Source organism: Molothrus aeneus, chromosome 20 (genome assembly GCF_037042795.1).
Source record: "Molothrus aeneus isolate 106 chromosome 20, BPBGC_Maene_1.0, whole genome shotgun sequence".
NCBI classification, from domain to species: domain Eukaryota; kingdom Metazoa; phylum Chordata; class Aves; order Passeriformes; family Icteridae; genus Molothrus; species Molothrus aeneus.
Window position 1 is genome coordinate 8,895,409 of NC_089665.1, and position 12,307 is coordinate 8,907,715.

Below are 12,307 nucleotides of genomic sequence, written 5' to 3' on the forward strand. Positions count from 1 at the left end.
AGAGCTTCTGCTGGATGAGCCCTCGGAGTAGGCCCTGCCTGGAGCAGCCAACTCTCCCATGCCCCTCTGGTTCCCCTCCATCGCTGTCTGTCTCGCCTCGCCCCTCCCTCCGCTTTCTTCCTGGATAGCAGCCTCCCTGGAACTCGCCTTTTCCTTCCCTTTCCGTGCCTTCCAACTTTTCCTCCTTTCTCCCCTATCCCTGCCTCTGAGCCTGCTGTTTCTCGCAGGGATGGGGAGCTGCTGCTGCTGCTGCTGCTCCCGGCCCCACATCTCGGGGAACTTTCTCTTTTCCCTCCTCACTCGTGACATCCCAGGCAAATCCTCCCCTTCTTCCTCGCTTTTAGACGGATCCCTTTCCCTGCTTGTTTTTATTGTGGAGGGTTGATTTTGGTGATGCCCTGCCTGTCTTGTGTTTTGATGTGCACCATTTTGTAGTCTTTTTTTAACCCAAATATCAAATGGTTCGTGTTGTTGAATTTCGGTAGCTCCAAGAGTAAATTCGATATAACTGGACTGTGATGCAATTTTTTGGTGTCTGTGCTGAGCTGTTTCATCAGCTTTTAATGCAAATGAGCTAATCTTAGCTGTCTGCCTGATATTTATGATCCTAGAGATTGTTACAACAATCCTGTGCCAATCTGTGGCACTCATATTTTTGGATGGAGGGGAATCTGGACGGCCTGACTGTGTCTGCAGCCTGCATCAGGCCTGCAGCTCCAGATTAATAGCACAATTTTAAATCTGAAAGTCTTTCTGAAGTAGCAACTGTTGCAGACAACCTTTCATCTAAATTGCTCTCCTGCTGAAGGTAGGGAGGCTGCCATGTTAGGTTTAAATGTTGCAGTAATCTTTTGTGTGTTGTCATATTGGGAAGACAAAAAATAGTAACTTAGCAAATGCCAGCCTGCCTGGCTCTGCCTTCCCAAAGAGAACCCGGGGCAATGCCTCCCCTACCTGCCTTAAGGTGCCTGTGCTCAAGTGGAAAAACTGAGTGCTAAAACTTGGTGTTGTGGTGGAGATAATCCAGGAATTGTCTGCTTTCCGTTACACACAGTAGTAGCTCTTTCCCTGTGTAAAGTCAAATTAATTTTTGCCTAGGAAGGGGTTCAGTGGATCATCATCAACGTGGTTGCAGGTCTAACATATAATTGAATGATAAGGATTTAAATAATTGAAATGTGGTGTGAGGAATGAAAAGTATGATAGCTCTTGGTAAAATTGGTGAAGACGAGAGATTTCCTGGGGGAGAGACAGAATTTTTTTACCATGGAGAAACTTGTGAAATTTTCCCAAGTGGTAGATGGCTGGAAGAATGTGTGGTTTACTGTATCACCTATTTCCGTGGAGTAATCTTGGATGGAAAAGGCAGTGTATGCATAAGTAAGCAAAAAGGAAAATGTTCTTTGCTAAGGCAAGTGTTTAGGAGATTGGACTGTGTCAGTCTGTGAATAATAGCATTACTCACTCGTCTTTCACTCTTTTACTTTAAATCAAATCTGCTTTTTCTCTGTGTACCCTTCAAGCTGCAGTGAAAACAAACAGCTCTTGCTTTACTGCAGTTATTAAACTGGGAACAACCAGGGATCCTGAAGCACCCAGAGCTAACCAACACACTTCCATTACACCCTGGGGGATCCCTTTCGTGCTTGCTGTGGATGTACCCGCAGTCTGAGAGCCCTTTTCTCCCTGCAGGCTGATCTGACTGGCATTAAATGGAAGCGTTACGTGTGGCAGGGCCCAACGTCTGCCCCCATCCTGTTCCCGGTGACGGAGGAGGATCCCATCCTGAGCAGCTTCAGCCGCTGCCTCAAGGCCGACGTGCTCAGCGTCTGGCGCCGCGACCAGAGGCCCGGGCGCAGGGAGCTCTGGATATTCTGGTGGGGGGACGACCCCAACTTTGCTGACCTGATCCATCATGATCTCTCAGGTAGGGGCTTGCTGGCACCTTCCTTTGGCTGCTGGAAGGATCTGTGCGTGCTTTGCTCGCTGCTGCTCGGGGCTGCTTTCTGACACCTGCACCAAGGTGGAGTGTTGTCTCCAGAAAAGATGAATTTGTTGCTGTAACCCTCTCCAAATTGCTGCAGCAACGATCAACCATCTGCTCTCCCCCTTGGACTGCTGGATTTTTGAGAAACAAGGGTTTTGCTCCCCACTTGTTCCCTTGAAAGGAACAAAACACGAGCCTATGAGTTTTGGCAGCTTCTTCATGAGAAAGCTGTGCTGAAAGCTGTGCCTGTGATTCACGAGTGATGTCTTAAACATGTTTTGATAAGATCCCTTTTGTTGGGCAATTAGAATTTTCAAATTCAAATAGTAAAGCTCATTTTATTATGTAAAAAGAAGTGTAGAGATCTGGGCAGCTCTTGAGCCGTTTGGAGTTGTTTTGGTTGGAATTCACACCATCAGTGAGAAGCCCTCAGAAGGAGGCACCAGGAACTAACCAGCTGTTTCCATGCAAAATCTGTAAACTTTCAGTTTTTATGATTCCTCTCCCCCACTTTTCCTGGTGCCCTGAAGCTGCTTTCAAACCCAGCCTTTTGAAAGACTGATAATATTTGTATTTCTCAATAATGTTGTACTTCAAATTTGGCACCTTTCTTTGGAAATGTTTGCTTGTTGAGCTCAATTCCCCACGTAGATGGTTCCAGCTGCTTATCAGCAAGGTGACGAAGTTAGATATTTAAACTGGGTGAGTCTAAAGGTGAGACTCAACTAATTCGAGGGGAAAAAAAAAAACCCCAACAAACACATCACTCTAATTTCCTTTCAAATAATGTACAGTATTCAGATTACTGAAGTGTAAAATGAGACCAAGGTTTGGTGACCTGGTAACCAGAAATTGTTAGTGCTGCCTGTGTTTGTGTGTGTGTGTGTGTGTGTGTGTGGATAAGCTGGAGAACAAACAGGAGTTTAAAGTGCCACTGAGGAAGTTGACTTGAAACAATTTAATAATGTGTGGAATTTTCATACAAAAATGCCGTGATCTGAAAAACAATTGACGCACTGAAATGATGTTTATTTCTTTGAATAGTTGACTTCAAAGATTGGGCTGCTGCTCCTATTCCTGTCTGTCCTGGAACTACAAACTTTGCATTTTAAATGGCACTTACACTGGAGTTTGCTTGATATTTTAGTGCATTTAAGACTTCCTTATGATGACCTATAAATAACCTCGGTTTTGACCTGCAGGGAACATCCTTTGTGTGGCTGAGATGTAACTTAGACCCAGTGCTGGGTGGTTTTGGCCTGGGCCTGCCCTGAGCCAAGAGCAGCGCTTGTGTGGAAGGACCCGTGTGAGTTTTGTGTGCTCCTGGCTGTGGCATTGAATCGAGACAAACACATTTAGAGTGGGAAATCCAGTGAAATTTAAGCCATTTGGAAAGTGCCATTTTGTGCTGCCTAACCACTACAATCATTTGTTTGAGCAACTTTCTTTGCCACCTCTTGAATCTGTCTGCTGGTGATTTATCACAGAGGGACATCTGAGAGCAGCAGTGGTTTGGAGCTGGAGTCCCAGCTCAGCACCTTGTTTGTGCTTGTCCAGAATTCCCCTTTTGCACAGGTAGATAAGCAGGTATCATCCCAGGGACTTACCAACTCTTAACCTCTCTCAGGGTATAAGGGAGAGATAATGGAGGATTAGAGTCTCCCAGCCATGTCTTTGGGTATTTTCTTGGTTCGGGTCACCTGTGGGTGCCTGTGCTTCCCCAGAGCTGTTCCACACGTGTTCTGTGCAATGCTGCTGCTCCTGAGGCTGTCACCTGCAGCTGTGTCTGACACCCTGGGCTCTGCAGAGGTTTTGTCCTCCTAGAATGGAAAAGAGAATTTGTGTGTGTGAGGCTCTGGTGCCAGGGGTTGGTACAGATCCTCCTCTGCACCACAGAGCAGCTGGCTCAGGGGTGCCCACAGCTGCACTTTTTCTCTTTGCTGTTACACAAAATCTTCACGTGGATCTCATAGAAGAGAGAATTATGGCTGAACCCAAACAATGTTATCTGACCTTTGTCGTAGCCTAATGGATTTTTTCATCGGTGGACAATTTCTCCTGGTAATTCACACTGCCTTGTTCTCCCAATGACTGCTTGTTACATTTTCAATGGGAATGATAAATGACTTCTTAGCACAGGCTGGTTACCTGCAAAATTGATTGGAAATTGTTTGCTGCTGGAGGTTGAGGTGCTGCCTCATTTCGAAGTTTGCTGCTGGATAAGGTGAAGGATTGTCCTGCAGGATGGGGACAGGGAGGAATCTGGGAGCAGTTTGTCCCTTAGTGCCTTTGGACAGATTTCTCCTGGAGAAGTGGCCCTTGAGAGAGCCCTGGTTAGAAATCTGCCATAGCCACGTTAATAACTCTTGATTCTGGCTCCCTTTGGTCTGGAGCTCTGCCTGTTCAGGAGAGGTTGGTATTTTGTCAGTTTGTGACTTTTTTGGTGATGTGCGGTTTCAGTGAACAATGGCTGTTCAGTGACTGGAGCACATCTTGGTTATCAGCCCGGGGGGATTTGAAATATGTCAGCTTTCCAGAGCCCTTTTGTCCCCTTCCCAAGATGCCTTCAGCAGGGGATGTAGAGGTTGTGAATGTACATTTGTGCATATCAGATTGAAGAAATAAATGCTATCTCTGTGTTCAGCTGCACATTCTGGAAGTTCACTCTCTGCCCTGGAGTCACGTTTGAATCCTGCTCGTGGCTGTGTCAGAGTTCTCACTGCAAGCCTTGGATAAGTGTCTTGTTGATGGTCAGGGATTGTTGTTGCCTCGGGGCATGTCAAAAGGAGACTTGTTCAGAGATGCTGATTGATCAGGAATATTGACTTCACTCAATCATTTATTTTTTTTCCCTTTCCCTAGGAACCTACTTACTGTACATACAGCCAAAAACCAGAGGTCTATTTCTATCCCAACGTAGCTAGAGGCAGACAGAAGTTAGTGAAATGTTATTTTAGCCTCTAACAACCTCAAAGGTTATGTTTTTGTTCTGACAGTGAGGCTTGATTATAGTAATTCTTGCAACTCAAACCCTAAAGTAGGACATCTCTTCCAATTTCAGCAGGCAATGGTCTCTCACAGCTCTGATCAGCAGTTATTTTATTAGAAAGGTTCTTTCTTATTTTCATGTGGCTACTTCTACTCTTGGATTATTTTCTTTTAAATTGGCAGTAGATGATTTTAAACCTGAGAACAGTGGGGTATGAATTATGTACAAGACATAGTCCCAAGGAAATGGTTACAATTTGATTAATGCTGGGGTAGGGGAATGCTGCTATATGGCTTTGACCTTCAAATTGCATCTTTTAAATGGTGAGCTGCGAGATGTATCTTTTTCATTCTGGTGTCTATTAAATTTGGTTAATTTACTTTAAAAATTAAAGAGTTGCCTGTCATATATCAAGATAATCAGTTTTTGTTTGCTGAACAATCTTGCTCATGCTTCTGTGAGGGGGAAATGTATAAAAATGATGCTGGCTGCAGGAGAGCTTGGGAGAATCCTGCTGTTTGTCTGTCTGGTAACAACAGTCATGGCAGCAAAGACTGATGTGTGTTGTGTAGTTTTCAATGCATGTGCAAGATCCAATCCCTGTCCCCAAAAATTCGGTGAGGTTGTGCTGATGTCAGCACTGAGTGTCTCATTACTCCAGGACAATGGAAAGCAGAGGATGAGCCAGTTATCATTCCAAGGGGCTGCAAACCCTGCCAGTTGCAAGGAGTTGGCAAAGGCAGCTTGGAAAAGAGTTCAGCCAGTGATGCCTTTTTAAAATAACAATTGCTCCCTAAGATCATTTAACTCCTACAAAAAATACCCCAAAAAACCCCACAAAAAAGGGGAAGGATGCTTTTTCAAGCATTGTGCACCTGCTGTGAGCACGGTGAGCTGCAGCCCCTTGGCTGGGCAGGATCTGTGTGTTCTGAGGCAGCAGGAGAGGCTTTCCAAGTGTTCTTGCTGCATTGATGCTTCAGCATTTCTTTAGTCCTCCATGTTAGAGATGTAGCCACTTAAGCAAAACTGCTGAGAGGCATTATGCAAAAATTACTGAAGCAGTTTGATCAAACTTCTGTGACTGGCTGTGAGCTCAAAGGTGACCAAGATTTAACTTCCCCCCCCACCCCATTTTTCCTTGACCACCATGCACGTGAAATACCAGTGGATCAGGTGAAAAATGCTTTGTCACAGGCAGTGAGGGTTTGGCACGGGGGCACATTGGTCGTGTGTGCAATGTCACGTGCAAAACGACCTGGGTGCATCACAGCAGTGAAATATTTCACTCCCACTGCCACATCTACCCGAACGTGGAGTTACTCAGGTGGTGGAGGGTACTGGATCCTTTAGCTGGGAAGTTTTTCAGCTTTTCTTGTGGCTTTGTAGCCAAACTTAAGACCCGACAAATGGAGAGGGAGAGCAGTTACCTTGTTATCTTTACAAAGTGCCGTGGCTACACTCTTACAGAAAGGCTCTGCTTTGAAATTGTCGGGATTTAGAGAATATTCTGCTGGGTAGAGAGCAAAAAACCCCTGTGTGTGACACTGGTAAAGGCCAAGCAGCACAAGAACTGACGTGGAATGGTGCTGAATGTTCTCACTGTGGGATTTGGGACCGTTTGGGTGTCCAGAGTCCTGGATCCAGGTTCTGTTCAGTGAGTGTAGGTAACAGACACCCCTCTAACAGCACCAAACTTCAGCTGTCTTACTCAGCTTCTTCTATTGCTGCTTTAAAATGCTGTTGTTTTCCTTTTTTTCCTGCAAAATCTGCTGCTTCTCACTTCTCCCTCAAAACAATATTTCAGTAGCTTTGCTGGGTAATTCTTGCTTAGGGTAGTTTAAAGTATTTTAATTCAAAAATCTGGAGTTTTAAATAGAAAACTTCTACTCCAAGTGTTTCTGTCATGTCATTACAATATTGTGTACAGCAGCAGTTTCACATTACTCTGTTTATTTGCTTCCCTTGGAATCTGAGGTTTATATAGGAAGTTTCATTGTAGAAATCAGGTTTGTGTCAGTGTTTTTATAACTGGCACAGTCACATAAAGGCAAAAAAGGAGCCCGTGAGGTGAGAAATGCTTCCAAAAGCAAAGTCTCACTCCTGATAGGAAAGAATGGATTTTTCCCCCATTGTGTAATTGAAGAACTGGGGGGAATTGTACTCCAAAGTGGAGGCTTTGTTTCTTTGCCTAGTTTATTTTAGAGTTCATTGAGCATCAGGGAGATATTTTTAATGGTGTGATAAACATTCAACCTGTGGAAGAACTGGTGTTTACTGGTGTCCTGTGTGTTGAAGGAGGGAAATTCATGTTCTGGAGTCTTGTCAAAAATGTCATTTTCTAGGCTTGTACATTTATCTGTTGCAATATAGATTTATCTCCATGTATGTATTACTTCTTAGAAATCCTCCATTAATAAATTTAGCTAAATATCTGTGAATAACAATATGCTTTAAAAACCTGACATGAATTATATTTTAATATTTAAAGATACTCCTTATTCAGAATTCACTAAAAATTGCAAGAGTTTTATATTTGGAGGGTGCTCCAAATTTTTTCTTTACTTCTTTAAGAGCATCACAGAGACAGAAGGGCACAATCAGTAAAAATGAACTTTAGTAAAAATGAACTTGACTGGTTCAGGTGAGCTGTGGGAAGGATGGAAAGGAGAACATAAAAGTTCTGATGCCTCCAATAAAATTGGAAATATTGAGAAGGTGCTGACTGGAAAAGTTTGTTTATGTGTAGTATGCAAATGGCTTTTTCCTGGCCATTGTTTCCATGAATTCTTCCTTCCCTAATCATTTTTAGCTTCATTTGAGGAAAACTCTGTCTAATATGTGATATAAAGAGAGAGGCAGCAGTGGGATATGGGTATAGATTGTTTAATGGATTGACATAAAAATCAGTGTGCTGGGGGAGAGCTGAGTGCTTTGGACAGCTGAGAGAACTCATCAAAAATAAAATACTTGTAACCTGCAGGTTGCCAGAGCACTTCTGTGGATAACACTTGTCCAAAGTGAAATTGTGGCTTAGCACCTTTTGAAAAATGAGTCAGCAACTTCTTCTGGTTTATTAGAATTAGCAGATTGAAGATTTGAATTTATTGTTTAAGAAAGATTAGAGGACAAAAGTGCCTCTTCCTCTCCCCCTCCTTTAATGAATGGTTTGCTGGGTACAGTTTTCTGTTAAGTGGGAGGGGTTTTCTCATGTCGAGAAACAACAATTTGAGTTAAGAAGAAAAATAGTTGGCAGATGTGAGCAGATGTCATGTTTGCTTCTCTCCACCACTAAAACAGGGGGAGGGGATGACTAAATAGACTTCAGAAAGTCAGAGAACACTTACTGCTGGCTTTTTGCATGAATTTGAATAATGTTCTGAAGGGAGGGTTTCTGGAGCTGACAGCTTCTTTTACCTTCCCTTTCTGTGGCAAGGTGCTCCTCACTCAGAGCAGGTGGTGAGTGAAAATTGGAGTTTGAATTGTGCCTCCCATCTCAAACCTTGCACTTTCTGCACATGACACACTCAGCTGAGAGCTCCCTGCTTCTGCACTAACCTGAGGGAGGAGAGCTTTCAGCAATTCCATCCTGGGGCAAGTCCTTGCGTGGAAACTTGCTCAGAACTTGGTGGTCCTGAGTGGAGCTTCATCCATCCTGAATGAAGCACCTGGCTACAGAGGATGGACACATCTCCTTTGTGTGACCATCCAAACACAGGATCTGTGTTATTTCAGTGTCCCTGCAGTTTCAGCTCCTTCTTGGCATTGCCACACCCGGCAGCGCTGACAGAGCCAGAGGGGACAGGCTCAAGCTGCACCAAGGGAAATTTAGGCTGGATATCAGGGAAAAGTTTTTTTACAGAAAGGGTGATAAAGGTCTGGAGTGGCTGCCTGGGGAGGTGGTGCAGTCACCATCCCTGCGTGGCTTTAAAACAAGCCTGGATGTGGCACTCAGTGAAGTGTTGAGGCTGGGTTGGACTCAGTGATCTTAAAGGTCTCTTCCAACCCAGTGATTTCCAGAATCCTGTGAAATCTGTAATATGCCAAAACAAAATTAGGCATAAAAACTGCAATTAGCTCCTTCCATTCCATCTTCTAGAAGCTCCTGGATGCAGTGGATGTGCTTGGAACGATTGCTTGATATGCCAGGAGCTGTGTACAAACCCAAGTGTGTAACCTTTGAAATGGTGAGGAGTTTATTGTGCAGCTAAAGTCCAACGTGAGCCAGCTCAGGAGTTAATGTTTGCTCTGCTGAGCTGCTTTTGGTGCTGCTCCGGGCTGTGCCTGGGCATCCACAGGGCTGCAGCTGGGAGCAACCCCTGTGCTTGGCACGGCCACTTCACACCCTTTGACTTTGGACTTTTGTTGCTTTTTTGTTACAAGAGGCGTGTGTGATGTTGCTTTAGTGAGTTACTGTGTTATCTTGTAGCTTTGCAGTTTTTAAAAACAAGTTTTTGCTCCGCTCCAGCGCTGGAGCGGGGTGGTGGGGTGGGAAGCTTGCGGTGAGGTCTCTGCTTTGGGAAATGCTGCTCCTTGTTTTTCCTTGTCTTTCCCAGAAAATTATTTCATGGAATGATTCATCTGTAATGATGCACACCTCCTCTTTTATAAATGATGGGGCAGGTCTGTTTACTCTTGTTCTGTCCCTCAGAGTTCCTGGGAGTAACTTTCTTTTACTCACAATACCGGCCTTGTGTGGAAATGTACTTTTCCCTGTGTGGAATATACCAAAATACAAACATGGTCACCATGTTTTGGTTCCAGTAGTATTGAAATTCACTTCTCTGTCATCTCTGTCATAAATATTGTTTATTGTAGTCATCTGTAAAGTTTTCTCCTAACTAAAACTCTGAGGTGTGTGGTTTTCTAGATGCTCTCTAATTTGAGGATATCAAGACTTTAGTCAATAATATTGCAACCTTTTAAGCTTGTGAGTGGTTTCCAGAGAAAGGTGAAGGGGCTTATTTCCAAGGGGGATTTAAATGCAAGGATTTGCCTGTGTTACTGAGGTTTTCTGACCACGGAGCAAAGCAGGGGAACCAAAATTCTCTGTGAGGGAGAGGGGAGCAGGCAGGACCCTGCTCAGGGCTGGGCTCAGGACCCTGCTCAGGGCTGGGCTCAGGACCCTGCTCAGGGCTGGGCTCAGGACCCTGCTCAGGGCTGGGCTCAGGACCCTGCTCAGGGCTGGGCTCAGGACCCTGCTCAGAGCTGGGCTCAGGACCCTGCTCAGGGCTGTGCTGCTGAACCTGAGCTGGGCTCAGGACCCTGCTCAGGGCTGGGCTCAGGACCCTGCTCAGGGCTGGGCTCAGGACCCTGCTCAGGGCTGGGCTCAGGACCCTGCTCAGGGCTGGGCTCAGGACCCTCCTCAGAGCTGGGCTCAGGACCCTGCTCAGAGCTGGGCTCAGACCCTGCTCAGGGCTGTGCTGCTGGACCTGAGCTCCAGCCCCTGGGCCTGTGCAGGGACAGGGCTGTGACAGGGGGGCTGTGACAGAGGAGAACCTGTTCTCACCTGGGCTCTGGGTGAGCTTGGAGCAGCGACCTCCAGAGATCCCCTCTGACCTAAATTGTTCCATGCCTATGCAGAGACTGGAGTAAAAATGTCTCCTTATCTGTGTCAGACAAGCTTCTCCTCCCTGCTGCTACCTGGAGTACAAGGCAATGGCATTTGAAGAGTAGCTCTGCTAGGTTAGTCCAAGGAGAGCAGGAGCACGTCCTGAGGGGAGGATGTAAACCACAAAATACCAGGAATTAGAGCCATAAAGGTAAGATCTGAGTGCCAGGGATTTCAGGGCAGTATCTCAAGCTTTATTATATTATTGTCCTCCTGTTAGTGTTGCTGGGGATGAGGGAGATCAGATATGTTCTGGGAGACACCCAGGAACTTCCAGATGTCCCTGTTTTACCTGGGTGAGGGAACTGCAGTGCCAGTGCAGCTCTTTGGACCAGTGCTTGTGCTCTGAGGGCCTCTAGACCCTGTTCAGACACTGAGCAGGAGCCACAGTGGTGCAAGAAGTTGCAGCTCCTTGTCATAACTCTTGCTTTTCCATTTGGCAAATCACCTTGGCTTGTGCAAGTTGGATTGTGTGCCTGTGTTTGATTTGTGGGCACAGAAGATGTCAGTGTTTGACTTCAGAATCCCATCGGTAGCAACTGGGCATTGCCTTGCTGATTTATCTCTCTGTGTACATCAGAAAGCAGGGCCAGGCTGCTTAAATATCTTCATTTTTAATGTTGAATTAAAAAGAAAGTTGACAGTTTTGAGTCTTGTGAGGAGAATCATGTTGCTCTTACCAATATTCTGAATCTGAGCATTTTTCATCATCTCTAGCACAAATTGTTGATCATTGAGGGTCAGTTGATTGCTGACTTTTATTCCTGGCTCTTTTCAGTCAATGTTACTCAAAGACACCAGGATATATTAAGTCTGGCTTTGCTAAACTTATTTTTAAGCCTAACTGTCACCAATTCTGCAGGATGAGCAACCCAGACTCCCCAAAACACCTCACAGACAGATCCCACCGTGCTCTTCCAGGCTGCAACACAGAACGTGCTGCTGCTGCTTGTTCCTTTTGTGTACAAAGAACTGTTGAATCTTCTTTCCCCGTGGGGGATGAGATATTTTTACAGCTGATCACTTTTAGCAGCTCCATCATGAAGTAAGCAGAGTTATCTGAACACCACAGGCTGGCTTTGGTTTTGTGCTGTGCCGTGAATATCTCTGAAACCCTTGTGGGAGAGAAAAGGCTCTTGTGCTGTGTGTGCAGTGACAGGATGGAATGAAAGGTGATTTCTGTTTCCCCTGTGCCTTGCAGAAGAGGAGGATGGGGTCTGGGAGAACGGGCTGTCCTACGAGTGCCGCACGCTGCTCTTCAAGGCCGTTCACAACCTGCTGGAGCGGTGCCTCATGAACAGGAACTTCGTGCGCATCGGCCGCTGGTTCGTCAAGCCCTACGAGAAGGATGAGAAACCCATCAACAAGAGGTAGGAGCCTCTAGTGTGCCCTCTTGAAGAAGCTGGAGGGTTTATTCTTTGTGCTAGAAGAAGGGTTTGATTGAGAGACTCCTGGGGATGGTTTATTCTGGAGCCTGGGTCTCTGCCCTTTCTAATCTTGCTGCTTTCTTGGAGTTCTTCAAAAGTTTCTTATGATGAAAGGAAGTAATGCTAAACATGGTAAATAATCCCCCTTTCTTATGATGAAAGGAAGTAAAGCTAAACATGGTAAATAATCCCATCTCTTCTGTGCTGGTACCCATGACTTCAGGATTCCTTCTGGTACCCATGTCCAAACCATGGACAATGGGTGTTGGGAAAGAAGGTGGAGTCTTCCAGAAAGG

General features: G+C 45.4%; 1 protein-coding gene across 1 annotated transcript in view; it reads left to right on the forward strand.

Moving 5' to 3' along the window:
• MED13 (mediator complex subunit 13) overlaps positions 1-12,307 on the forward strand; it is a 59,498-nt gene that overhangs the window by 1,599 nt on the left and 45,592 nt on the right. The window contains exons 2-3 of the mRNA XM_066563221.1: positions 1,693-1,927; positions 11,786-11,954. Of these exons, the coding sequence (XP_066419318.1) occupies positions 1,693-1,927; positions 11,786-11,954 (404 nt within the window). The remainder of the gene's footprint in view (positions 1-1,692; positions 1,928-11,785; positions 11,955-12,307) is intronic.